The sequence below is a fragment of the Plasmodium vivax genome, chromosome 2 (assembly GCF_000002415.2).
Source record: "Plasmodium vivax chromosome 2, whole genome shotgun sequence".
NCBI classification, from domain to species: domain Eukaryota; phylum Apicomplexa; class Aconoidasida; order Haemosporida; family Plasmodiidae; genus Plasmodium; species Plasmodium vivax.
This window is the reverse complement of record NC_009907.1, coordinates 413,896-441,357: the sequence shown is the minus strand read 5'-3', so window position 1 is coordinate 441,357 and position 27,462 is coordinate 413,896. Positions and strand designations below refer to the sequence as shown.

The 27,462-nt window shown below is 49.8% G+C and overlaps 6 protein-coding genes across 6 annotated transcripts, besides 8 other annotated features; 5 read left to right on the top strand and 1 right to left on the bottom strand.

Annotated features, from left to right (window-relative positions):
- Positions 1-923: 923 nt before the first annotated feature.
- PVX_081560 (hypothetical protein, conserved) lies at positions 924-1,881 on the top strand (the record flags this gene model as incomplete). The annotated part of the gene is made up of 3 exons (XM_001613537.1): positions 924-981; positions 1,184-1,238; positions 1,515-1,881. 3 exons carry the CDS (start codon positions 924-926, stop codon positions 1,879-1,881), a joined length of 480 nt encoding a protein of 159 aa, XP_001613587.1.
- Positions 1,882-4,783: 2,902 nt separating this feature from the next.
- On the top strand, positions 4,784-7,346 carry PVX_081555 (hypothetical protein, conserved; the record flags this gene model as incomplete). The annotated part of the gene is made up of 2 exons (XM_001613536.1): positions 4,784-5,540; positions 5,734-7,346. 2 exons carry the CDS (start codon positions 4,784-4,786, stop codon positions 7,344-7,346), a joined length of 2,370 nt encoding a protein of 789 aa, XP_001613586.1.
- Positions 7,093-7,122: a microsatellite.
- Positions 7,347-7,419: 73 nt separating the features above from the next.
- Positions 7,420-7,442: a microsatellite.
- A 17-nt stretch (positions 7,443-7,459) lies between these two features.
- Positions 7,460-7,488: a microsatellite.
- A 1,476-nt stretch (positions 7,489-8,964) lies between these two features.
- PVX_081550 (hypothetical protein, conserved) lies at positions 8,965-10,452 on the bottom strand (the record flags this gene model as incomplete). Its single annotated transcript, XM_001613535.1, has 1 exon — positions 8,965-10,452. One exon carries the CDS (start codon positions 10,450-10,452, stop codon positions 8,965-8,967), a length of 1,488 nt encoding a protein of 495 aa, XP_001613585.1.
- Positions 9,174-9,365: a microsatellite.
- A 3,400-nt stretch (positions 10,453-13,852) lies between the features above and the next one.
- Positions 13,853-22,559, top strand: PVX_081545 (hypothetical protein, conserved; the record flags this gene model as incomplete). Its single annotated transcript, XM_001613534.1, has 3 exons — positions 13,853-21,881; positions 21,999-22,393; positions 22,509-22,559. The coding sequence occupies 3 exons, from the start codon at positions 13,853-13,855 to the stop codon at positions 22,557-22,559; spliced, it is 8,475 nt and encodes a 2,824-aa protein (XP_001613584.1).
- A 287-nt stretch (positions 22,560-22,846) lies between these two features.
- Positions 22,847-25,585, top strand: PVX_081540 (ubiquitin carboxyl-terminal hydrolase, putative; the record flags this gene model as incomplete). The annotated part of the gene is made up of 2 exons (XM_001613533.1): positions 22,847-24,726; positions 24,924-25,585. 2 exons carry the CDS (start codon positions 22,847-22,849, stop codon positions 25,264-25,266), a joined length of 2,223 nt encoding a protein of 740 aa, XP_001613583.1. The 3' UTR covers positions 25,267-25,585.
- Positions 25,586-25,679: 94 nt separating this feature from the next.
- Positions 25,680-25,723: a microsatellite.
- A 245-nt stretch (positions 25,724-25,968) lies between these two features.
- Positions 25,969-26,056: a microsatellite.
- PVX_081535 (4-hydroxy-3-methylbut-2-enyl diphosphate reductase, putative) lies at positions 26,046-27,326 on the top strand (the record flags this gene model as incomplete). Its single annotated transcript, XM_001613532.1, has 1 exon — positions 26,046-27,326. One exon carries the CDS (start codon positions 26,046-26,048, stop codon positions 27,324-27,326), a length of 1,281 nt encoding a protein of 426 aa, XP_001613582.1.
- Positions 26,829-26,853: a microsatellite.
- A 79-nt stretch (positions 27,327-27,405) lies between the features above and the next one.
- Positions 27,406-27,460: a microsatellite.
- Positions 27,461-27,462: the final 2 nt, after the last annotated feature.

Genomic DNA, 27,462 nt, shown 5'->3' with positions numbered 1-27,462 from the left:
CATTTTGATTTTTTTCAAAATGGGAAAATGCTTTTGTGTTCGTTCGCGTCCACGGAGAAGGGGAGAAAGTGCCGCCGACTCACACGTGTGCTTACGCTTTGCTTTTGCGCATTTTCAACCCCGCTGTTCTGGCCCGTCTGCTTTCACCCCTTTTGGCGAAAAAGCGGCCAAGCAGAGGAGAGAGTAGGCAAAGGGGCAATAAATGATATGCCACACTGGGGAGGGGGAAAAAAAAAAAAAAAAAAATGATGTAGATTATGAGCACGGCAAGTCAGACCCCTCCTCCCCCCTGTCACTCAAACCATAGCACATGCGTAAAAAAAATTAAAAAAAAGGGGCAACCTGTTCTGAACAGCTAAATGCCTTTCTCCACGCAGCTGTGCAAACAGCGCAGGTCTGCCCACACGACTGGGCGTGTAACTGGTGTGTAACTAAATATACACCGCATTATTATTATATTTCCATGCTTATGTACACATGTGAGTGTAGGCTCACGGCAGCACGGGGTGCCCCCCAGATTGTCCTTATCTCGACAAACAGCGGCCCACGCAAAGCTCAATCCCAATTTGCTTAAGGGTCAAAATTGAAAAAAAAAGACATGCGAAAAATGTACACTTGTTCCTTTCGCATTAACATTTTTACGATTACACACAAAAGTGCCCCATTTGGTCATCTTGCCATTTTGCCATTTTGCCATTTTGCCATTTTGCCATTTTGCCATTTTGTCGTTTTACCATTTTTGCGTTTTTTTTTTCTCTCCACATGTTAACTGCAATTATTAAGACGTGAAAGTTGTACGACATCGTTATGTGCCGCGCTGCCTTTTTCCCCTTCTGCTTCTCCTCCTCCTCCTCCCCCCTGCCTTTTTTTTTTTTTTCGTAAAATTGTTAACCTTTACCCTTCTCCCCCAACCACTGACCAAAATGTGGACGAACATCTTAAAGTCGTTTTTCTTGTTTTGCTTAATAAACGCACACCTGAGTAATTTTAAATTTCGCCACGCGCAAGCGGCAGGCAGAACGAAATTGGCCTCATGGCAACATATCGCGATGGAGTGATGGCGTGATAACGTGATGGGTCTACTGCTTCGCGCATTGGGCTCCGCAAGGCCCCCCGCGTGGCCAATTTGTTTCTCCATTTCGTCATTTCACCATTCCGACTTATGCCTTTCCCCACCGTACAGACTTTTTCTTCGGGCAAGACAACCACTCCCTAGGAGGACACCTTGCGACAGACAGGTAACCGCAACGCTCTGCATGATGTAAAAGCACAGATGGGGCTGAAAAGAACCAAGTGCTGTTTACTCTTCGTGGGAGAGACAGAGAAGGGGAACTCTTATTTTCTCCGAGCGATTCCACAATGGGGATAGAAACAAGCCCATAAGGCTCCCCCACGGGGGACTCCCCATGACAAGTACGCACACGCGCATGTACATAAACGATCACATGGGCGTAGGCCCACGCACGTATTGGCGCACCTCCACATACGCGCCCTTCCCCCGCATGTCCCCCCAGAACCGCTCACAATGACTCCGCTTTACGAAATCGGATGCTTCAAGAAGAAAAGCCCCACTGCGACCAGTGGACGGAGTGGTCCGAATGTTCAAAGTCCTGCGACATAGGAGTCAAACTGAGGGTTCGATCCAGCAGCCAAAAGGAATACTCCCGAGAATGCTCCAACATCACAGAAACTACCGTTTGCTTCTTGAACAATTGCTCAGACTCGAAGGAAACAAGAGAGCGAGACGAAAAAGAACAAAGAGAAAATGAAAAAAACAGTGCCAAGCGAAAGTATCTGCTAATTTTGAGCATCTTCTCAGCCATAAACGTAGTCATACTGCTCGTATGCGTAATTATGTCCATCAAGAAAAAAGTCATCTAATTTAGTTTCCCCAATTGTAGCGCGCTGAACAAAGTGTTGACTTTGCAGCGATCTTGTTATCCTTTTTAATTAGCATTTTTTTTTTTCCCCCCTCTCTCTTCTTTTTTTTAATGTACAAAGATGTGCTTGTTGAGATGCACTTCATTTTTTGTGATTTTTTACGCTTAAGAGCGTTTTTTTTTTTTTTTGAAGCTTTTTTTAAGCGCTTTTTCTAACGTTTGTGAGTGCTCCTCTTCGAAACATTTTTTTTAAGATTATACGAAATGTGACTTTCCAGAGAATTGGCAGTCCTGTTTCGTTTCTTAAAAAATCGGGAACATTTGCCCGAGCGAGGTTAGGACAGATTTGTCCCTGCCGCTATCACGCTTTGCAGCGGTTTTCCCACACATGTGCAATCATTATGAGAAGCAGCTGCGATGAAATTTCCCACAAATGGGCTCCATGAGGTGCTCCAAGTTTGTCCTTTCTGCAACACTTTTTGTATGAACCGTTCAGGTGAATTGCGCTTAACATTGGGGTAAATTTTTTTTTTTTTTTCTCCTTTCGCTCGTTGCACTTTTTTTATGAACCGTTCAGGTGAATTAGGCTAATCGAGGGAGTATTTTTTTATTTTTTTTAAACGTTCAGCTACAACTGTGCAAGGACACGTATGCTCACATAGTTATATGTGTGTACGTTTGCTGGGGAACTCACCTGATAAGACAAACACCTGTTTTGTTGCTTTTACTTCTTTTAAGAAGAAAGAAAGGAATGGTCCAATTTATGACGGCCTATCCCAGGGGAGGTGAGGGGGTTATTTCTCCCCTTTTCGGATTTATTCACCTGAGAAGATTTAGTCGATTGCTTCAGTGCAACTCTTTTGGCTGCTCAGATGGATGGTGTGATAACCGTGTGCATGTTTTTTTTTTTACAGCGATCATACTTGACACCCTGCTCAGGTAAAACCCGCTTATTTTAAAAAAAAGAAAAATCCAATAATGTGCTAAATTTCCCCCAAGCTGCTTACTTCTGCAGAGCGTTCGCACGATATATATGCAACTTGCTGAAGTGAACAAAGTGCTGAATGACGGACTTTATTTTTACCTCCTCCGTCTTCACCAAATTGGACTTCTGTCCGAGAGTATCGTGCATGTGTGATCGAGCGGAGAAGCACCCCTTTGTTCAGATAAATCGAATCCGTATGCTACATCATCCCCTTTTTATGTAAGTACCTGCGGAGTGTAAACATTATGGGCATATTCTTCGCAAGGGGGGATGACCTTTTGCCTGATTCGCATTTTACTACCATTTTGGCGCAGCTGAGCTGAGAAGTTTGCAACACTAGTGAGCATTTCCCCTTGGCTGTGTACATGCTCCTTTGGGTGAAATGCTTCCCCAATGGCTTCGCTTAATTGGCCCTCTCCAATGGCCTCGTTCGTTTATCTGCATGTACCTTAATCATACACCTGCTCGTGCAGGAAATGCCCCCATTTAACGGACACCCATGGGAGGCACGACCTCTTATTTAAAATTTCCGTTGAGAGGAAACCCAATTTTAGCTGGAGGCACTTCACTTAAAAACGGTGGCATAGATCTTTTCTAACCCGGACGGCGGAAACTTCGCGCGCCAGCTGGGCACATCACTTGGTTGCCCTTTTTCGTCTTCCTCACACGGGGAAGTGTTTAATTAAATTTTTTTTTTTTTTTTTTTGTTGTTCACACTTTTGCGCGCGTTTGTCCCGTTGCTGTTCCTTTGCTGCTCCTTTGCTGTCCCTTTGTTCACACTGGTAGCTTTTTGTTCACATGGTGCCCTTTTCCCACTTTGCACTTCTCTTCGTGCGCGCCAAAAACGCACATTAATGCGGGGAGGGGAGAAAAAAAAAAAAAGGACGGCCCAGTTAACAGCACAAATTTGAATAAAATTTGAAAAAGGAAAAATCGCAAACACACGCTTGTGAGCTTACTTGCATACGTGTGTACTTGTTTTCATATGCGCGCACATGTGTGCTTTTCCTCTCACCCGGGTGTTCCCCTGCATGCCGAGCAGGAGCCTGCTTATCTGCCGCTCCCCTGCATGTGCCCTTGCGCGACTGTTTGTGTGCCCAGCACATGCACAAGTAGGAAATCCCCCCGACCAGTGTGTCCTCCGCATGGAAAGGGGTTAAGGCGTTTCATGGCCCACACGTAGTGGCACTTCGCGCGCGTTCACCTTTGCCCTCATTTGGAGGGGTTTTGTGCCCATTCGTTGACAGTGCCCAATTGTCGGGTGCGCCCATTTTGTCCTTTTTTGTCCTTCTGTCCTTTTTTGTCTTTTATTTGTCCCTTTTTTGTCCCTTTATTTGTCCCTTTATTTGTTCTTTTTTTTGTCCCTTTTTTTGTCCCTTTTTTTGTGCCCCCTTTTGTCCATACTGCCGCCCCCCTGAAAGAGGCTATACACAAAGCTGCAATTTCATTTACAACCCGCCTTGTGTTTTTTCTATCCAACCGAACCTCAGTGCAGTGCTCAACGTGTTAAGAACATGGGGGTACTCTTCGAGACATGCGTAACTTTACATGTTCGCCTTCCCCACGAGCGCGCGATATTTTCTCGTTAATTTTGGAGATTTGCTCTGCGTGTGGCTGCCTACTTGTGTGGCTGTCTACTCGCGTGTCTGTCTACTCGCGTGTGCTTCTTGTGCAGGAAGGACACCACCGTTGATGCTGCTGAGCGAGTGACCGAGGGGTTAACTTGGGCCAGTGAAAAGAGTGAAACAAGGCGTCTCTTCTTTGGTTCGCTTCTCCATCTTTCCAGCAACGTCTTTTTTTCGTCTCTCCGTCAACGTCTTTTTTTCGCCTCCCCGACAACTTCCCTTTTTTCTCCTCCCCGTCAACGTCTTTTTTTCTCCTCCCCGAAAACTTCCCCCTTCCGCCTGCCTCCGCCAAGATGAGCGACGAGTACAACCTGAGCATCGACCTGAAGAAGACGGAGCTGCTGAAGGAGCACTTGAAAGCCATTGCCAAAGTTATGCACAATGAGTTCGGGTACTTTTGCCCCAGTGGTGGAGTGAAGGTCCCGCAGGACCACCCCAATGAATTCTCGAAGACCATATGGAGCATCCTTTACACGTCCTGGAGGATGGAAGATTTTACGAGGCTGAATTTAAAAAGCGTTTTGAACATCCTCAAGAGGAACCCCTACGTGATGGGGTGTGTGTACTTCCTCATCATCTTCACGTGTGTATATCTGTTAACGTTATTCCTGTATACCAAGTGCTTTCGGAGGTTGATTAAAGCCATTCGTTGCAAAACGTGTAGGAGGAAGAAACAGAAGCGAGAACAACAGGAGAGTGAAAATAAAGATTTAATTGAAAATGTGAAGAAGCGATTCTTTAACATCATGACGTACGTGTTTTTGAGTTCGCTTCTGTGTGTTCTGATTGGTTTGGGCATCTGGTATATGATTTCTTTTTTCAAAACGAGGAATGGGATTTATATGAATGTATGCAGCGCGTCCACCTCGATTGAGAACTTCCTCACCGACCGCTGCTCCGTGCAGGGCGGCGAGGTGGACTCGTCGTGCTACTCCCTGGAGCACATCGTGAGCGACGCGGTGTCCATCGTGGAGCAGTACCAAGACATCAAGCTGCAGATAAAGGCGGACCTGCTGGTGGACGAGGACAGGGCGGTTCCGCTCCTCACAGGTGGGCCCCCCGCGGTGCGCCTGATATGCACATCTGCGCTCGCATTAGCACTTCTGCGATTCGTCTTATCGTGTCTACATGTCCTCTCATCACCATGTATACCCCCCCCTGCATGTTCATCCCTTCACATGGCCACTTCATCGCCGCTTCACCGCCGCTTCATCGCCGCTCCACCGCTGCTCCCCACCCGCAGGCTTCCTCACCGTGTTCGAGAACCTGAAGAAGCTGCAGCAGAACGTGGCGCGGAACAACCACATCCTGGAGGAGCAGTACTTCCACACGTACCCCGTGCTGACGAGGCTGGGCAGAGCGCTCGACGCAGTCATCCAGGAGGGAGAGGCGAACCTCCAGCAGGCGACAGGCACCCTCGATGAAGCCAAGCAAGCAGTCAAAGGAGCCTTCGAAGAAATCGACCAAGTTCTGGGAGCAACCTTTAAAGAAAATATGGAAAAGGTAAATGACAAAATTACGCTCTTCAATAAGTCTATAAATAGAATAATACACCAGTATAAGATAAAGCAAAATTTGAAGAAGTACACGATTTCAATTTTGATTGTGAAGTTGGTTTTGCTCATTCCTCCCCTTCTCATTCTAATTGGGTTAGTGCTTTTCATATTCTTTTTGGTGAAAGGGGACATTGGAAACAGCAGTCATTTTTTTTTGGACCTCTTTGGAGTGTTCAGCGCCTACTTTGGATTTTTGACGATCGTCATTTTGCTAATCGGGATAGCAATGCTGAGTGCGTCCATCTTGGGGGGGACGACCTGCATCATCGCCGATAGGGTTTTAAAAAATGAGCTGAACTTTGACGTGCTGAATGATACCCTGATCGATTACTGCCTGAAGAATGAGGAGTCGCCCCTTCTCTCGGAGGACATCACCAAGGGGCTTGTAGACAACATGAAGTCTTTGGACACCACCGAAATGGAGAGGAGGGTGAATGAATACGATTCCTATTTCAACGATATGAAGAGAACCTTCCGCGAAAATACAAGAAATTTTGTCAACTACATGTGGGTGGTCATTACCAAGCCGAACAACAACCTGTATGTGGATCGAATTCGGCTAAACACTCTGAAAAAGTCCCTCCTAGCGACCAGCATCACTCGGGACAATATCAAATTTGGTAAATTCAACCTCTGGGGAACAGATGAATACTTTGAAAATCTGAATCGCCACTATTTTAGGGGCACCCAGTTTGCCCTCTGCTTTGAAAATGAAGAATGCGACAGGGAGGAGGACAAGTTTAACATCAACTTTAGGTCCTCCATAAATGACCCCAAGTACCAGAGGATGAGGAACCACCTCAGGAATAATGATCTTAGAGAGGACCTAGACAACGTGGTGGAGCTATTCATTTACAAGTCTAGAGTTAGGACCGAAAAGATATTCTCTGTGGACGACTTGGATAGCAGCATGACGGACAAAATAGGGTGGAGTGAGTACACGCCGAGGATTAACAAAAGGGAGGGGGGGAAAGAACAAACCTTCATTTTGAGGAAGTACCTCGTGGAGGACATTGAAAATTTGAACTTCAAAGACGTGGTTAGCTTCTTCGAGAAAATTAAACAGAAATTCAACACCCTCAGAGACACGATCATTACGAAGGTGCAGATGCTCGTGAAGAACACCAACTGCAGCAGACTCGTTGGCGAGATGCACAATTTGAAACACATCTACTGCGACCGAGTCGTGCTGAACATGACCATCCTCTCCGTCGCGCTCGTCTCCTTCTCCATCATTTCGTTCTTCCTCTGGTACTGCTTTTTGTTCTTTTGGCTGTACTACCAGATGAAGATGATGTGACGGGGGGGTAGCGGCGTGGCCCAGGCGTACAGATAAGGTATGCGATTAGGGGGTTAGGGTTAAGGAATTAGGGTTAGGGTTACGGAATTAGGGTTAGGGTTACGGATTTAGGGTTAGGGTTACGGATTTAGGGTTAGGGTTACGGATTTAGGATTAGGGTTAAGTAATTAGGGTTAGGGTTACGGATTTAGGGTTAGGGTTAAGGAATTAGGGTTAGGGTTATTATTTAGGGTTAGGGTTACGGATTTAGGGTTAGGGTTAAGGAATTAGGGTTAGGGTTACGGATTTAGGGTTAGGGTTAAGGAATTAGGGTTAGGGTTACAGATTTAGGGTTAGGGTTAGGGTTATGGCTCTTTCATTATAGATTATATATTCATTTTGTTTGCTTCATTTTGAGGATGCAGAATTAGGTCGAGTGTTTTGCTTTCACATATTCACAATGGGGAAAGGGAAGATATGAAGAGCTGCGATATTTTGAGTAGTTGCGTTCGGATGCGCGTGTGTAGGTTTTTCAGCTGTTTTTTACTATAATTAATTGTGAAGATTCTTTAGGGGGGTACATCATACTTTGTATGTGAGGGACATCTGGAATCACACAGGAGGGGGTTACTACAATGAAGGTATACGTGCCTAGAAGTGATAATATGCATTTATCTTTGTCTTTTTTTTACAATGCTATTTAGTAATCTTTTTATGACGCATTGTACTCTTTTGCTTGGTCTGATGTGTGTTCATGCGAACGATGGCTACGCTTCTTCCTTTGGAGGAATCACCACACCGTTGAGCTTATTCTTTTCTTTGTTTTTTTTCGTCAACTTAAACTAACATTGGTGCGGGTTGGGCGATTAGTCCAGCCGACCACCTGGCATAGCCATAGCCAGATCATTTTTTTTTTGGCTAGCGGTACGCACGCGTGCAGGTGTGCACACTTTCAGGTATACACACTTGCAGGTATGCATGCCCATGAAGGTGCACCCTTCTTGTGGTGGAAACGGAGGGGAAATCCTTTTCGATTGACCTGTTCAGGCTGTTTCTACGAGCTGTTCAAGGGGGTTGTGCGGCCACCGCGCAGCTGCCACTATGGCGGTGCGGCGGACTCGGCCCTTCGTTTTCAGCTTCTTACAAAAAAAGGCTGAACTTGTAGAACGGACAAAGTTTGCATACAAATGGGGGTGCTTAAAAATTTTGGATTTTTCGCGGGATTGAAAATGTAGATGGCTGTGCATTTTGAGGAAGAAGAAAAAAAAAAGAAAAAAAAAAAAACAACACGGGAAAGAGTGAACAAATTATAACAAAGCAGAGGTGTCAAATGAGGTGCGCGGTGCGGGGGGAATCACAACTAAATTGGCGCACCGCGCGTGGGGGGGGTTTGCGCAACTCGCTCACGTTTTTGTATTTTTTGGGACAGTGTTGTGAGGGATATGCGCGCGGAGGAACAAACAAAGGGGGGGAGGTCACCGAATGTGCGGTTGGTCGGGGCGGCGGTTGATCGGGGGGGCGGCTCATCGGCTAGCCGCTTGGCCAGCTGGACACTGCTGCTCATGCCGCTCATGCTGCTCATGCTGCTCATGCCGCTAATACCGCTAATACCGCTCATACCGCTCAGCCGCTCAGCCGCTCAGAAGATGCTGGTGACGATGACGAAAATTTTCTTGAAGAAGTTGACGTTGGTGGTCCAAATGAAGTGGAAGGGGTCCACGAAGATGACGCGGAGGACGGTGGCGCCGAAGAAGGGGGACTTCCCATCCTGGCCCTCCTTTCCGTCCTGCCCAGCGCCTCCCTCCCCGGGGGAAAAGTTATCCTTCAGTTGAAAAGGTAGTTCATTCTTCTTTATATCATCAGAGGACATGGCCAGCCCCTTCTCCGTAATCGTCTTGGAAACTTCGTGTAAGTTAAAGATGAGGGAAGGGAAAATCTGGCTGAGAATATTATTGCGAATAAACTTTGGAATGTTCACATCGTAGTAAACGGAAATAACATAGTCGAGTCCCTTCTCGTAGGAGTTCTTGCTCTTGGGGTAAATACAAAAAAAGTTTTCATAATCTCTTATACGTGTGTAGTAGCTATTATCGGAAAACACTTCATTTACCGACTTGTTGGCCACAAGCAGCATGTTCTGATTCTCTATATATTTTTGGTAAAATTCATACACAGTGTCATGGCTTCTAAAAGGCCAAGGAAGTCCGTTGATGAGATAAATGTACCTTCTGTTTTCGCGGAGGTGTTCTTTTTCGAGAATATATTTCGTGGCATCAATTTTTTCATCATTTTCATACTTCTCCAAAATGGATGCCTTATTTAATTTGAGGTAATTTATTTTGTAAATATTTTTGTTCCACTCTTTGATGACGTCTAAGTTGTTTAGTGCTTGGCTAGCTCCATACAGAGAGACATCATTTAACGTCCCATACCCTATGAGGTCATATCTCGTTTCGCTTTTATCTTCCAAAATGTTTTTATAAAGTGTCACTTCTGGGGACTCGTAAAAAATTTCGCAATTTTTAAATGAGAAGGTTTTTTTCCTTATCTGTGTACATACGTCTAGGTAGTGATCTATGGTACTCTTTTCGATGAGGGGACTTACCTTCGTTGCTACAGTTTGCTGTGGCAATACTCCCTCTGTGGCTGTTTGGCCCTTTATCAAAGGTTGCCCATACTCATCCTTATTGTTTGTATTGTCTGCGTCTCCGCTCACGTTCATGTCATCTGCGGTCTTTTCCTGGAGAAGGAGCTCCTCTTCTACTTCCACCTTCTCGTGCAGCGTTCTGAAGCGCGGCATGTCACTGGGCAGGATGCACACGGGGTTGACTCTCTCGCGTCGCTCTCTCCTCTCGCTTCTACCGCTTCTACCGCTTCTACCCTTTTGTCTGACTTCCTCATAACCGTTTGCAAACTGGAGGGCGCTCTTCAGCGCAAATATGTGGGCAGCCTTCCCCCCCCCGGTCTGGCCCAGACCCACGTCGCTTCCCACGTCACTTCCACCGTACGGGGTGGCCTCCCATCTGCTCAGCAGACCCATCCACTTGCGGCGCCCATCGCGGCACAGGTACTCCACAAGGGCCAGCAGGAGGGAGACCGCCAGCAGCTTGCTTTTTTTTAAAATCATTTTGGAGGGGAGGCAGTGAAAAAGGTATAATGAAAAGGGGCACTAAAAAGGGTCAGTGAAAAAGGGGCACTAAAAAGGGGTACTAAAAAATGGGCACTAAAAAAGGCACATGGAGTGACCGCAACGGTGCTGTGCAGAGCTGCTAGTCACTTCCGGTCATCTGGCGGCCGCGCGGGAACGGGGACCTCCTCACGTGTACATAAGTGTATATGAATATACGTACATATGTATATGTGTGCATATGCATATATTCATATATGTATGTAGTGACTGCTTTATTTTTTTTATATTTCTTCGCCTTGGCGCTGGACAAATGTTACTCCGCCGCGTGGCAGCGATCTGGGGCAGCCGCAACCGGCTGGGCGTAGCCGCAACTGGCTGGGGGCGATCACCTGTATGCGTAACCACGCACGCGCAGGTCAATCCCAAATGGGTGATGCATTTACAAGTGCGCGTATAATGCAGGCGTGCTCGATCTATACGCACACAGATCGGGGAAGCTGAAACTGCCCGGTTCGTTTTCTCTGCTTTAAAGCGGGGTGGAAGTGCAGTGGCCCAGCTCTACCAGAAAATGCGCACATGGGGGAGGGTCTGCGCACGTATGTACGTGAATATACGTTTACGCATGTATGTGTACATGTACATGTACATATATATATGAACTGTACATGTGTGCAATCCGGCGAGGGAGAAGAAGAGCGCAGTGGCGCACAAATCAGGCAGTGAACAAACGGGGACGCATTCGCGAACGAATCTGTGAAGGGTGGCGAAGAAAACAAATCGAACGAAGGTACAAATACATGCGGACGTTTGCGCTTGCGTTTATGTATACGTATATGTATACACTTTTGTACAACACATTTTTTACGTGTACAACTCGTGCGAACAATTCGCAGGCACAGCTTTCGATCAAGTGAAGAAAAAAAAAAAAAAAAAGAAAAAAAAGAAAAAAAGAAAGAAAAACGCCAGAGAGAATTGAAAAAAAAAACGCCAAAGAGAATTAAAAAAAAAAAAAAAAAAAATTAATCACGTAAAAAACGCTGAGGAAGAATGACATTAATTCGAGAACAAGTCAGTTCATTTGCCGAAGGAGACCACTAAGAGAGGTGATTGGTTCATTTTGAAAAAACTTCATCGCGGCGTTGCCCAGTTTGTCGCCCGCCTCCCACTGACGTCACGCCGCATCGCGAGGTTGCAGTTAGGTCGGAACAAAGCTCTCTCTCCGCTCTGCACATTCGGTGGGCACGGGGACGCGGTCGTTGCAACTGAGATTTGGTTTCACCGCTCAGTTTGCGCGGGGCAGAGCTAACGCAAAATTTTTACGCGCAAAAAAGTGATGGACGTTCTTTTTTACGCGAAAAAGTGATGGATGTTCTTTTTTACGCGCAACATGTTTACTATTTTCTGTTCGCACAGAGGGGTGTTGTTTTTTTTTTTTTTTTTTTTCTTTGTTGTGAAGGGGCGTTGCTTTTGCGGCGCGCAGAATTGTGCTATTCTTGTATGTACCGCCCACGCGAAATGTGTGTCGCTCACTCGCGCGCCCCCGTGTGAGTCGCTTGTCGGTGGGTGCTTTCGCGTTTTCGCCGTTGCTCCCGTGCGCAAAGCATTTTTTCCCCCCCTGTTAAATTGCGGTTTTCCTTTCCTTTTGCTCCTCTCATTTTATTTCTTTTTTATCCTCTCATTTTATTTCTTTTTTCCCCTCTTATTTCCTTTCTTTTTTTTTCCCCCCTCTCCAACCTTCGCAAAACGGGGGACGCTAAACAGCTGCGCCGCTTTTTTCCCGCACGATGGCACCACTTTTAAGAGCAAACGCAAAAACTCCAAAGCGGGAAAACTGCAAAATGAAGGGTGTGAATTTTACCCCGTTTGGCGTGCCCCTCCCCAAGCACAGCCGGGCAAAGGACCAGTCGGAGGGGCGCCTGCGAACAAACACATGTGTATACATGTGTATGCACATGAACATATAGGCCATCACGCACACGTACATGTAGGCTATCACTCCCCTGCACGGGCGTGTGATTATGCCCCCCTTTGGTCGGCCCCAAAGGAGGCAGCGTGAACAGAGGGTGCCCCCCCTCACGCAGGGGCCATCAATAACACAAATGAAAGGCAACTGCAAACGATGCCGCTCTGCCGTAGACACCCCCGAGGTATTCCTCCCCCGTCGAAATGGCACGCATAGTCTCTCCGCCCGGTGCGCTGAGGTTCATTCGCATCTTCGTTATCAACTTTCACGTTTCAAAAAAAAAAAAAAAAAAAAAAATCCCCAGGGATGGATCCCCCTGTGTGTGCTAACAAGATCACCTCTCCTTTGAGCATATTTTTCCAAACGGATAATTTTGATGCACCGTAAAAAGATCGTTCCGCTTGTGCGTATGCTTCGCTTCTACATCAGGCGGAGGAGCACCTCCCCCCCACCTATGCGCCCACTTTTTCCGTCCACCATGTTGTTGTTCATTTCTCTCCCCGTCGCGCTCTCCTTTTAACCACCGAAGGGAAGAAACGCTTTTTTGAGAAGCTTTTTCCCACCGGGGCTAGCCCGCCAAAGAGGGCACCTTCTGAACACTTCGAGGAGAAGGAGGCCCTCGGGTGATCTATCGGCGGATAAGAGAAGAGCAAAGGGGGTGAAAAGCAAACGGGATAGCTAAGGAGCAAAGGAGCGATAAAACTAGCAATCAAACGAGCGAGTGCCAACGCGAACTGTCTCGTCGCCCAGCTTTCTCCCGCGACGCGTCGTTCAGCCTAGTGGGATAAGCGCAAAAAGGGCACATGTGTGGGGCGCAGTGCAAGTGCGTTGTCGCGACTCGCGGAAGGCCCCACTTCTCCTCCCTGGGAAGGGGCACCAAGGGAAAGAAAAATCGCAGCCACAGTGGCGTATCTAGCGGCGCACATAGTAGCTTAGATAATAGCTTAGATAGTTGCCTACATAGTGGCGTCGATATTGACCTCTTGCTGGATCTCAAGCTACACCTCCAGCCGACCTCTACCGCCACAGCAGCGCAGGTTTAACGAACGCGCGAACCAGAAGAGTGGCTCGCGGTTGACCCCGCCCGCTCTCCCCTGACATGTGGGAGATGAATCGGCGACTCCTTTTTTTTTCGCATGCCTTCCCAAATCGCCTTTGCCTCAATCGCAAGAACGTGTACGCTATTTGGGGGGTCCTCATTTGGTGTTAAAAAGAACGAAGTGGAGAGAGACGTGTGAAGGTTCCACGGAGGCTACCGCGACGGGCTTTGCACCTCTCTCCTATACGTACACACGTGTATGCGGCACGCACAGCGCAACTGCGGAGGCACACTCGGATAAAGCCAACCGACTGCTCACGACAAATAAGTGAACGGTATGAAAGGGCGCTCCTGAAATTGTTCTCTAAGTAGGCTAACCTTGCGAGCCTTCCAAAATGCGAGAAAGGATACGGGTCGAAGCGGACAAGCCGCTTCCGAAGGATGAGAGTGACAACTTGTTCAACCCCATATGGCTGAGCCATTTCGAAAAAGAGAAGAAAGCGAAACTGAGCAGCACTTGCTCCACGCTGCAGAGTAAAAGGAGTGGGAACCACCATGAGTATAGCTCCAGTTACGACCGTGGAGATAGCCACCGCTGCAACCGTGGAGATGGTCTGGGTCACTGGAGGGACGATGCTAACGAATGTGATGACGCGACCTTTTTCATCCTCCACAATTTAAAAGAAAACACCCGAAAGGGTTGCACACTCGCAAAGGGAAGTGAAAAAGGAAAGCGAATTTCCAGAAGGGAGGAGGACACGCTCTTCCCTGCCCAGTTTGGCTCCACAGACGATGAGAACTTCCTCTTCGGTAAGCAGGTGAGAGGTGACCCTCAAAAAGTTGTGCACACCCTGAGAGGTCCTTCTCAGCGCCAGGAAAGGACGCGGACAAAGGCTAAGGGAACAACAAAGGAAAATGACACTTCATGGGGCGAAGGCGCCTGCTTGTTAAGCGGCAAAAGAAGGAAAGACAGACAGGAGGACGGTGCTCTTCGGGGGGACCGACACGATCGGCGGCGCCACCAAACGAATGGGCACCACGAAGAGTTGTACCTCAGCGATGTGTACCACAGTGATATGCACGTGAGCGATATGTACAGCGGCGACGGGGACTTTCTCCGCGCGGACGGAGAAAGCGCAGATGGGGGAAGGGCGCAACGCATGGGTGAATGGGGTGGCCGTTCCAAGAGGGGGGCAAAGCAGAGTGCAGGGGGAGACCCGGACAAACCACACAAATCACACAAACCGGGAAAAATGCGGAAAATGTCAAAAATGAAAAAAGTGAGGAAAATGCAAAGCATGAGAAAATCGCGCGGGGGGGAGAATGGCAAAAGTGGCCTCATCGGCTGCAGAAGTGGCAGTGTGACCACCCAGTCCAGCTCACCTGACCAGGACTGTTACCAAGCGGAGGAGGAAAGGGGAAAGGCGAAAAAAAAAAAAAAAAAAAAAAGTGACATAAACAGTACGGACGGAGTGCCTAACCAGATTGCTTCTCTCTTCTTCAATCTCAGTGACATGCGTAAAAATAATTTAAGCAAAGCGGATGGCGTTACGGTGAAAAAATCTTGCAGGCATCACTGCAAAGGCGAGAGGACACGGGGTGCGGACGGCCCAAGCGGGCGCGGAGGCCAACTCGAGGGTGCATCCCCCCCCGATCGCAAAAATGGCAGCCCAGCAAATGGCGCCGCGAGAGGAAGTGCCAAAATTTCCAGCAAATATAGCGCCAAGAATTACGGCAAAAATAGCGCCAAGATTTGCGGCAAATATAGCGCCAAAAATTGCGCCCAAAATAGCGGCAAAAATATTCGCAAAAAAATTGGCAAACATATCGGCAAATACATTGCCGACGACGAAGACGAAGACGGAGAGGAAGTCCTCAGCGAAGGGGAAATCCTCAGCGAAGGGGAAGTCCTCGGCGAAGGGGAAGTCCTCGGCGAAACCCAGGGCGAAAGGCATAGCAAGGGAAAAAAAAAAAGCGGGAAAAACAGCAGCGGGAGGGAGAAGGACACGGCGGAAAGGGATGACCGAAGCGGGAACTGCAGTTCGCGCGAGGCAGGCACGAAAAATTTTGCACAGGGCAGGAGGGGGACGCTGCATGATGATTCGCGCGCCCCTGCGCCCGAGTGGCACTTCGTGAGGTACGGGAGAGGTGACGAAGCCTCTGGCCAGAGCGCAGGGGGAAACCAGAGGGGCAGCCACAGAGGCGGTAGTAGCGGTGGCAGCGGCAGCAATAGAAGCTGTGACAGTGGAAGCCATAGAAGCCGCGATAACGGCAGCAGTAGCGGTTGCAAACGAGACAGCCGCCGTTGCAGCCACCGTCGCAGCCGACGCCGCAGCCGACGCGACGGAGGCCCCCTCTTCGGCGGAAACGTCTTTTTGGCCAGCGAAACTGAGGGAGAAGGGTCCCCCTCGATTTCTCCAAAGCGTAACGCACGTGTTGTGGTCAATTCGAGAAGGGCCTTAACCCCAAGCGGTAGCCTTATCGGAAGCGAGGTCAGCACCACGTCTCGAAGCGACTGTGCGGACAGGGACGCCCCCTTTAAAAAGAACTCAAAGCAGAGCCAGCCTTGGGGCGAACGAACAATGAATAGCAACAGTTACTCCCTCCACGACGCGGAGGGCTTTGCGGACGCGCACCAGCAGAGGTACGCAGAGGAGGATAGTCACCCCCAGAAGGAATCCGAACAGAGGGGCAAGAAAAATAAAAAAAAGAATTCCAAAGGAATTGATTTGGATACAAGTTTACCCGAAAGAGGAAGCATTGGTGAAGTGGACCGACGAGGTCATCGCCAGAGTATTACCCACGAAAAGGAACACAAAGAAAGTACCTCCAAATATACACACGTAATAGCTAGCCAAAAAAAAAAAAAAAAAAACTCAAGTGAAATTCACGATGAGGGTAGCATCCATGATGAGAAAAAAACATCCGTGAAGGATAACGTGTACGAAAATTTCATAAGGGAATACCAAAATTTGCAATCACTCTTTTCGTTTAATAAGGACAAGATAGGGGAAGAGAAGGGGGAGGAAGAGGAGGAGAGGAAGAAGGAGAGGAAGAAGGAGGGTGGGGAGAAGGACGATAGGAAGGACGACCCCTTTGGAGGATCCCTCAGCAGAGCATTAGACAAAGATGTGGAGGAAAACCTACGTGAAGATGCCCCCTCGAAGAATCACCTCAGCACGATGTTAACAACCGATGGGTACACTAACTCGAAGGGAGAAGCTCCCCCCGTTGATGCAAAGCGAGGGAAGTCTAGTGACCCGAACAGAAGCGACAAACGGGTGGAGTCCCTGGAGGAACTCTCATACAACTTTGGCCATTATAACTTTAACGAGTCGATTGACAAGGAAGAAATTGGAGTGGTTCCCAGGAAAGATTCCCTCCGAAGTCGTGACAAAGGGTTAGGTGGAAACGATGATGCTGGCAGCAGTGGGGTGGTCCCTATGGGAGATAACCGACGGGGGAAGACCCACTCGAGTGGAAAGGAAAATGCCAGCGGGATGAACGAAGCAGTGACACATGAACATGGTGTAGAAAAGAACAGAAGGGGACAAAAGTCAGCAGATGTGGACCCCTCCGAGGGGGTCGGTGGTAAGAAAAACAAAACTGAAGGGAGCAGCAGACAGGGGAGACGAGAATCGAGTGGAGGAAGTGTGCAGAGGATGAGACAAATTGGGAGTTTGCACAGCGGCGCGAAGGGGAACTCCCAAGATGGAGAGGCGGACATGAACGGGGTGCGCGGTGAGAACGCAGATTTGTTGGTTCGGGATGATCTGCTGGGAAGCGGCGATGTGGTGGGACGCGGCGATATAGTGGGACGCGGCGATGTGGTGGGACGCGGCGATATAGTGGGACGCAGCGACGTGGTGGGACGAGACAACCCGCTGGCGCGCGCCGACTCGCTGGGGAAAGTCTCCCTCTCCAGCAACAAAACGGCGCCAAACGAAAACAACTACTTCGAGTACGAAGCGAACAACTCGAAGAAGCTGCTTCACAAAAACATGAGCAACCTGTATAGCATGAACGGGTCGAACCTGACCTTCCACCAGGATTTCTTTAAAGACATTTTATCGTTAAATGAGGAAAAAAAAAAAGAGAAAAAAAAAAAAAAATCGAGCAAGCAACACAGCTTTGATCAGTTCGACGAGCTGTCCTACTTCGCAGATGTGAAAAGTGGGAAACACTCGAAGCATAGGAATAACTGCACCCCCCAGGAGGATGAATTCGCCAAGGGTTTTGATTTCAAGAGGGAGAAGGGGGGGGACAGGAAGGGCAGCAGTGGCGGGAAGAGCGCTGCAGGGGGGAGGAGGAGCTTGCGGGGAGAAGAAGAAAACGATGAGGAGGGCGACGATGAAGAAGAAAACGACGACGATGGCGAAGTGGAGAGGGGGAAGGCCGCGGCGGAAGACAGTGATGACTATGGCGATTGTGACGATCATGGTGACCATGGCGACCATGGCGACTATGATGGGGAAGGCTCCGAAGGCGATGGGGACAGCTACGGCCACGAAGACCTTCGCGATGGAGACCACCTGGAAGGCTCGCAGCGGCCGAGCGGAAGCCACAAAGAGAGGAGGAAGAAAAAGAAATCACAGGGAGAACCCACCAGGAAGAGCAAAAGTGGAAAGCTGGAAAAGGTGAAGATCGTCGAGGAGAAGAACAAACCCCACAAGCGCAGAAGCGTGAGGGAGAAGCGAAACTCCAATCGAACCCACAACAATTCGATTTGCTCCTTAGGGGAAGACCACCTTTATGATGACGCAGGAGATTTCCTTTACAATGAAGGGAGAGGTCACCATCACGATGGGGCAATTGGAGATGACCCCCCAGGTGACAACCTCCACATCGACGTGTTGGAAGAATTTCGAAGAGATGACTCCCATAAGGGGATTGTAGGCTACTCAGACGAGGTGCACTACCAAGAAGAAGGAGCAAACTCGGAGAAGGCAAAAAGGAAACGAAAAAACAGTCGACGGAAAAAAGAAGACTCCAGGGATGAATACATGAAGGGGTTCTTCAGCTCCGTCATGGATAACCAAATGTATAAAAAAAATCTCAACAGTAAAGACTTTGGCCACAGTTTCGGCCCAGAGGGGGAGGAAGACGCGGATGAGGAGGGAGAGGACGAGCGGGATGATCGAAACGGAAGAGACGCGCGAGAAAAACACATGCTCAGGAACATCTCCAAAGTCATTCGAACCGAAAATTTAAACACCGAAATTGAGCTCCTGCGAAACGAAATTCTGCAGACGAAGATGTCCAAAGAGAGTCTACCCAGTGTAGAGAAAAAAAAAGGCGCACACAAAATTGACAACTCTGTGGAGGCGACCCATAGGAAGAAAAAGTCCTACGATAAGGAGGAAGAGAAAAGAGCGAGCTTCATGGGGGGCCCCAGGGTGGACCCAAGCGAGGATCGTGGAGTGGACCCCAGGACAGCCAAGGCTGGAAGTCACCACAATGCGATTCCTTCCACTTACGCGAAGGAGGAAGACGATTACTACGCCTTCCATCATGAAAAGAAAAAAAGAGAATCGCACGTAAAGTTGAGGGACGTCAGCTTCGAAGAGGATGACCGGTTAAGAAGACCCAAAGGCAGAAGCAGAATCGCCGGGAGAGACACAGTCCACTCGTTTAATGACGAAGGAAGTGGGATACCTCCTACACATGGAAACAGCAGCAGCATCGGAGGAGGGTTGCACCTGAACAAAAGCCTCGAATTTTTTTCCAACAATTTTTTGAGCTTGAAAAGATTAATCGAGAGAAAAAGTGGGGACCCACATTACGATGCAAAGAGGGAAGACGATTACGTAGACAGGGCAGACGAAGAAGTAAACTTTGACGTGAAAAAAAAAAAAAAAAACTCCTATGATGATTATGAGCACCCACAGATGGTGCACAAGAACAGCCACAAAAATAGCCGCGGACTCAGATTTGATAATTTTTTTGGAATAAATAAGCGGAGCAGTGACTCTTTAAGCTTTTACCGGAGCTTCATTAAGCAGGAAGGGAAAAGTGGAAAGGGCGACCACCGCAAGAAGGGGCGTGGGCGCAGGGACAGCGGGGAGCGCTTCGACTCTGGCTTCGGCGCGGGGTTCGGCAGTGGGTTTGGCGCTGGCTTCGGCGGGGGATATGTCACTGGGTTCGGCTCTGACTCGGGCGGGGAGCACACTGGGGCGGCCCGGCGCGCCCCTCGAGGGGAGGATGCGGAAAATGCGGATGACATGGAAGACGTGGAGGACGCGGATGACGCGGAGGACGCAGATGGCGTGACGGATGGAGAGCACGACGACGACCTGGAGCACGCCGATAGCGTGGCGGATGACCCGGTTCGAAGTGCCAGGAGGCGTAAGGGGGAGAAGGCCTTCTCTGCGGGAAGAGCGGCGGACGGGGTGGCCGGCCGCGCAGCTGGTCGTTCGGCCAAGGGCGCTGCTCGCGGCAGGGCCAAAAGGGGTGAGCAGCTTCACAGTGGTGAGCAGCTTCACAGCGGTGAGCCTCTCCACAGTGAAGATCCCCTCCACAGTGAGGATCCCCTCCACAGTGAGGATCCCCTCCACAGTGAGGATCCCCTCCACAGTGAGGATCCCCTCCACAGTGAGGATCCCTTCCACAGTGAAGATCACCTGCACAGTGAAGATCACCTGCACAGTGAAGATCACCTGCACAGTGAAGATCACCTGCACAGTGAAGATCACCTGCACAGTGAGGAGCCCCTCCCCAGTGAGGATCACCTGCGGTGCGGGCCGGGGAAGAGCCACAAAAACGTGAAGAACATCCTGCTCTCCCTGGAGTTAAGCAACGAAGACAAAATCCACAAGGTGAGAAAAATTCTTTACTACTCCTCTAGCGATGAGAAGAAGCTGATGATCAATGAGATTCTAAACACGCTGTATGTGTACCCCCAGCTGTATGTCGCCTGTATCATTTGCCTTTTTTACTTATTCATTTTGGACAATGAATTGTTCGAAAGGAACTTCAATTCTGATGACTTGGTTTATTTGTTTAATGAGAAAATAGATTTTAGATACGCCGAGTGGTTTCTGAAGACCTACATTTTTTATAAGTTTAAATTTTCCGGGGGGACGCACTCCAGTGAGTACTACAAGAACTGCGTGCGGAGTGCCGTGGGGAGTGACGGCAAGCAGGGCAGCGTCGACTTGGAGGAGGTGGAGAGCCCCCCCGGGGGAGAAGCGGGGAGAGCGGCAGGGGAAGCGACAGACAAAGCGGCAGGGGAAGCGACAGACAAAGCGGCAGGGGAAGAGGCAGACAGAGCGGTCGGGGAAGAGGCAGACAGAGATCCAGACAACGTGGCAGACAGAGCTCCAGACCGGGCTAGCGACAGAGCCCCGGACCGAGTCAGCGACAGGGGCGGCCTGCGGGAGAGGCACATACAAGACAAAATGTTCGACGTCTTCTTCGAGGGGTACCACTCGAGCGTGGACCCCGCGGACAACTACTTCTGCGAGAGGAGGAGCCACATGGCGAGGGGAGAGAGGGATGCCCACGACCTGTGGAAAAGCATAGAGAAGCTCAAATGCGTGGGCTACAAAGAATGCAAAACGTTACTGAAGCTATGTTTAAAAAATGAAAAACAAAAAAATATTAATCAATTAAAAGCAAGTAAAATCCGAAACTTGGTGATTTCCATTTGGTCCAATATTTACACCTCTCGTCCGAAAAAATCTTTTTTGAAAATAATTTTTAATTGGCTGAATTGCAAAAAAGACGATTTAAATAAAAAGAAAAATTTGCTTTATTTGTTGCAGGCAGAGAAGAAGAAAAACGTCCATTTGCAAAAAATTTGTTTCTCCTACTTTTTAATGTATATAATAAAACATAAGGAGGAGTGCTCAAATGATTTGATATATTCCCTGTACTTGATTGAGGAGGGTGAATTGAAGAAGTATTCGAGGGATTTTTTCCAAATGAATAGGATCGATGTGAATCAGTTTATCTCCATATGGAACGTCATGTGTATTCTTTTTTGGGACACGAAAAAGATTAACGACTTTGCCTTTTTGCACAAGAGCAAATTTTACTACTACGACTTTATGCTCATCTTTTTTAGGGCCTTCTACGAGTACGCGTGCGTCAACAAGGGCGTCGAGCGCGGCGCGCTCTACTTGAGGAGGGCAGGAGCAGCGGCGGCATCAGCAGCATCAGCAGCAGCAACCGCAGCAACCGCAACTGCTGGAGCAGACGCGGCGGACGGCGCGCTCGCCCCCCCGCGCAGGAGCCACTCGCTCTCCAACTGCTCCTCCAACAAGGACGACACGCAGGAGGACGAGGGCGACGGCTACCTGAACCTCTTCGACGTGGAGAACATAATCAATAACTTTAACTTCGATGATTTTGTCAGCAGCGAGCTGCGCAGCAGCAGCTACTTCGACGCCTTCCTGGGGGGCGGCCCCGCGGCCAGGCGACCAGGTACGGTGTACGGGGTAGCGGTGTAGCGGTGTAGCGGCACCCATTTTGTGTGCCCATTTTGTGTGCCCATTTTGATGCCCCCCTTACGCCACCCCCTTTATGCCACCCCCCTTGCAGAGCCCTTCCCCGCGGATAAGCCGGGCGAACCCGCCAGCCAGGGCGGCCCGCAGCCCGCCTTCGCGCCCAGCGCCCAGCGAAGCGCATACCCAAACGACAGCAGCGAAATGGAGAATCTACTCCTCCTAGGCATATGCATCAAAATTGTCATCTGCAGAATCTCCAACCTACTGAACGCCAAGTCCTGTCTGGAACAATTTAATTACTTTCTAAACAACCAAAAACTGGGCTTCAGGACCTTTAAGAATGCTCATATGGTCCTGGTCTATTTCATTCCCTTCTTTAAGAGGTATTTTTTTCTGTGGAAATTTATTGAACACGAAATTGATGTAGAGATAATGACTCTCCTTCAGGACATTCTCAACGATTTGGAGCATATCCAGGCTACTTCCTCCGTGGGGAGAGCCCTTCCCGTTGTTGGCACACCGCATCAGCTGTGCGGGGTGAGCAATACTCTACGTGTTGGTGAATTACCCCAGGGGGGTAACCTGTGTGATCGGTTCCCCCAAGAGCGCCTCCACGGACGCTTCCCACCCCCCTTCGGAGAGAGACCCTACGTGAGGAGCAGCACGTGCAACTCCCAAAACAGAGGTGCTGCCCCCCCAACTGGAGGGGAAAAGAAGATAAACAGCTTGGAGCATTTTTACCTGAACGGCAAGCTGAATGTTTATTCAGATAGGAAGCACACAATGGGGAGAAGTGGGCCGAACGGGGAGAGGACGCAGGAGGACGGCGTCTTCTTTGGGAGCGGGGGGGGGAGAAGTGGCCACCAGGGTTTTATTGGTAGCCCCTTCGCGAGTAACAATGGGGGAAGCGGGATGAGCCTACCCCATGTGAGCGCACCACCCATGGGCGGGATGAGCGCACCCCCCTGCCGGAGCGAAGAAGACACAGATGAGAACTGCATCACCTACGATGACATGTTCCGAAATTACGACAGCGAAAACAACTCGGAGGGGAGGGGCAGCCCGGAGGAGAATTGCAATGTGAAGGATTTCATAACGAGTCTGCATTTCAACAACCCACTTGAGGAGAGGATACTCTCCAGGAGGAAGGCTTCCGCATCACAATGTGGGGAGAAAAAAGCAGGGAGAGACAACGATGATAATGATGATGGGGAAGCAGCCACCCATGGTGACAACGGGGAGGAAGAAACTTCCCCTAACAAGGAAGCAGGCGCGACTGTCGGAGAAGCAAACGGGTCGGCATGCCATCAAGAATCGAAAGAGGACCTATTCGGATCGAACCCCACGCGCGTAGGAGTTTTCCCCATGGAGTCCTCCACCCCCAAGCAGAGTTTATTAGGCCAGAATTATCACTTCACCAGTAGGGCGTATAAAAATGGAGGGACATCAGCATCGGCAGGAGCGGTTGGGGTGGGGACTCTCACTGCCATGATGATGCCACCTGACCCGTTCGCAAATGAGAACAGCGTGATGAAGAAATTCCCCTCGCTGGGGGTGCTGGAGTCCGAAGATGAGAAGGTAGAGAAGGCGGAGAAGCGCGCGGAGAACCCCGAGGCGACAAAAGGCCTACCGCCAACCAATGACAACCGAAGGAGGGCGAAAAAAAAAGACTCTCTCAAAAGCAACGCTACAGCGAAACGGGATGGAAGTGACCCAAACGTCGTGCCCAGTCAAACGGAACAGACTGGAAACCACTCCATGAATGGACCACTAAATGAATTCCCGTATGATAACCCGATGCAAACCACCACCACCCCTGGTAGTACCCCCCTCAGTAGGAGCATTTGCATAAAAAAAAATCCCCTTAATGATAACTACCAGGAGGTTGACTTCACAACGAGCGCTCTGAGGAGGAAGACCAAATCGGGAGAAGGGAACAAATTAAAAAGGAGAGGAGCCGCTCCAAAGTATCTGATGCTGAAGGTAGATACATTTGAGCTGAACAAGATGACGAAGAGTAAACTGAAGCATCCACCGGTTGGACTGGTAAACTTAGGCAACACGTGCTACTTGAATAGCCTTTTGCAGGCCCTATACAGCACCGTCTCCTTCGTGGTGAATTTGTATCTGTTTAACATTCGAGAGGAGCCCAAGGAGGGGGGGGGCGAGCCCTGTTCAAACCCGTTTGCGGAGAAGGAGAGCCCTGCTTCTAGCCCCCAGGGAGGAGCAGCGCAGGGGGGGGGTAGCAAAATGAACACGCTTAGCAAGCAGAACACGCTCAGCAGGCAGAACACACTGAGCAGGCTGAACACGCTGAACGGGACGACCCCCACCAACCAGGTAGCCACGGCAGAGTCGGAGAGATTCCTACAGGAGCTAAAGAACCTCTACATTATAATGACCACCACGAAGAAGACGTACGTTTCGCCTGACTGCATTTTGGGTCTCCTCCCACACGAACTGAACAATCGAAACCAGCAGGATGTAACCGAACTGCTCAGATACATCTTCGACAAGCTGGGAGGGTCCAGTAGGGAGTTCCTTCGGTTGATATTCTCCGGTGTTCTCGTGCAGAAGGTCCAATGCCAGAAGTGTTTCTTTGTCTCTAAAAAGGAGGAGGTCATTCACGACTTGTCCTTCCCTGTTCCTGTGAAGGCGTCGGAGAGACTCTCCATTCAGAAGTTTTTTGACACCTTTGTGCAGAAGGAGAAGATCCATGGGTCTAACAAGTACCGGTGCTCCAAGTGCAACAAGAAGAGGAACGCCCTCAAGTGGAACGAGATCATCTCCCCGCCCTGCCACCTCATCTTGATCCTCAACAGGTGAGGCGGTCAAGCGGCGGAGCGTCTGAGCGGCGAAGCCGTTACGCAGATGGGCAGTTGTGCCGCTTCACGCTTTGTGCTGCTTCACGTTTTGTGCAGCTTCTACGCCGCTACTGCGTGGGTGCCCACTTATTGCGCCTCCCCTCTTCACATGCACTTCCCTTCTCCCCTTCTCCCCTTCTTCCCTCCCCGCCCAGGTACAACTGGTCCTTCAGCTCCAACGAGAAGAAGAAGGTGAAGACGCACGTGAAGGTCAACTCGAAGATTGTGGTGAACAACTTTGACTACAAGCTGTACGGAGGCATCATCCACGGAGGCACGTCTGCCTCCTCCGGCCACTACTACTTCATTGGGAAGAAGTCCGAGCGGGATCCGCAGGACGAAGCGAACGACTGGTACCAGATGGACGACTCCGTGGTCAGCAAGACGAGCTCCAAATCGATTAACCGGATTTCCAAGGACCCCTCCAACGACCACACGCCCTACGTTTTGTTTTACCGCTGCAAGCAGGCGCCCCTCTCCCCCGCGCTGCACTTCTAGGGGGCAGCGCGTGCACGAGCGATCACATGTGTAGTTGCACGCGTGCACCATCAAGTGGATGTGCAGATGCTCACCTGCACATGTTATCGCATGTGCTCGTTTGTTTTCCCATTTCGCTCGCTTGTTCCCACTTGCTGCTCCCCTTTTGCGGTGCGGTCGCGCTCTGGCCACAGGTGCTTCGTTGTACGAATTCGCCCGTGAATTTCGCGCGCAGGTGTGGCCCCTCTGCACACCGCACCGTCATGATCTCATACGATATGATATGATATGATTTTATTTTATTTTTTTTTTCTTCTTAATTCCACCCTTTTCCGTTTCCACCTGATGCGTCCTTCCAAGCACTTGCACATCTTGCGAGTCAGCCAGTGAGAGGCTCCGCTTTGCAATTTTTCATTTACCTTCCTTTTTTCATGACCCATTGCGCGTTCGCGGAGTGCGACGTGACTTCCCCTTTTGCGGAGGCTTGCGCGATGCCTCTGTGAGTGCTCAGCGGACTCGCGACCTCTTAGCAACGTCTTTGGAACCGCTTCGTAACCTCCTCACAACCTCTTAGCAACTTCTTAGCAACCTCTTTGCATCCCCTTCGCAACCTCTCTCCTCCTTCCCCCCCGTGACAGAGCGACCTCTCCGCGGGCCATCATGAGAGGAGCTTCCATTTCCCGCCCGGGTGAAGCAAAAGGCGCAGAGGGATACTCCCCACACGGAGGATAAATTGGAGGTCACGCTGGGGGCTACGCTGCGGATTGCGCCGCTCTCCCGAATTAGTGTAACCCCACGGAATGGCCGGAGCGGCGCGCGTCCCTCCCCGCCCCCTCGAGAGGTGCCTACTCCTCATCCTGGTTGTCATCCTCACCGCGGCGCAGTCCAAGCGAGTGGAGCATTCCCTACGGAGGGGTCATCTCCGAGTAGCTGACTTTCCCTCAGGGAGGGGGTCAAACCCGAGGGGGAAATCATACCCAAACTTCGCCTTTCTGAACGGCACGGTAAGGAGGCCCCCCGAGTGGCGGCTGCGGCAGGAAGGGGGCCACTGCAGTTCCAGCGCATGCGGAGGATGTGGCTGCCCCAAGACAACACAAAGTAGTGGAGGTACCCCCGTTGAGGGGGAGAAAGTCCTTTACCTGGTCAGCCCCAGAGGCTTCTGCAAAGGGGTGAGCAGAGCGATCGACACGGTTGAGGAGTGCCTACGGATGTTCAAACCGCCAATCTATGTGAAGCACAAAATCGTGCACAACGATATCGTCTGCAAACAGTTGGAAGAGAAAGGAGCAATTTTCATCGAAGACGTGAATGAGGTGCCCGATGGAAACATCTTAATTTATTCTGCCCATGGGATTAGTCCCCAAATTAGAGAGCTAGCCCAAAAAAAAAAGCTAATCGAAATTGACGCGACATGTCCTCTAGTTAACAAAGTGCATGTATACGTTCAGGTGAAAGCAAAGGAAGGGTACAAAATAATACTGATCGGATATAGGAACCACGTGGAGGTAGTCGGTACCTTTAATGAAGCACCGGACTCCACTTACATCGTGGAGAATGTAAATCAAATAGAAGAGCTACCCCTCTCGGAAAAGGACAAACTGTTTTATGTAACCCAGACGACGTTAAGCATAGATGATTGCTCCTTAATTGTGAAGCGGCTGAAGGAGAAGTTCCCTCACATTGAAACCATCCCGAGTGGGTCCATATGCTATGCCACAACGAACAGACAGATGGCCCTCAATCAGATTTGCCAGGAGTGTGATCTTACCATCGTCGTTGGAAGTCAGTCGTCCTCAAATGCGAAAAAGCTAGTATATTCATCACAGCTGCGAAATACCCCTGCTGTGCTGGTGAACAGTGTGGACGATTTTGATTTTTCCTCCCTGAGTGATGTTAGGAAGATCGCTTTAACCTCCGCTGCTTCCACTCCTGAGGAGTTGACTCAGAAGTTTGTTCAGGTGCTCACGGGGGAGCCCTTCAGGTACACGCTGCGCCTGTTCGAGCCTGTGCGGGAGAACGTCCCCAAGTGGAAGCTGCCCAAGAATTTGATGGGCCTCATCGAAGAGCGGGGGAAGCGGTGAGGTGGTGCGGTGGGCAGCAATTTAACGGATTGTCAGTGTGATGGCGAGACGGCACATTTGCGGCTCCCGCGAAGCGCAGCCTGTGTGCGCGTGGAAGGAAAAAAAAAAAAAAAAAAACAATTAGCAGTTAGCAGCT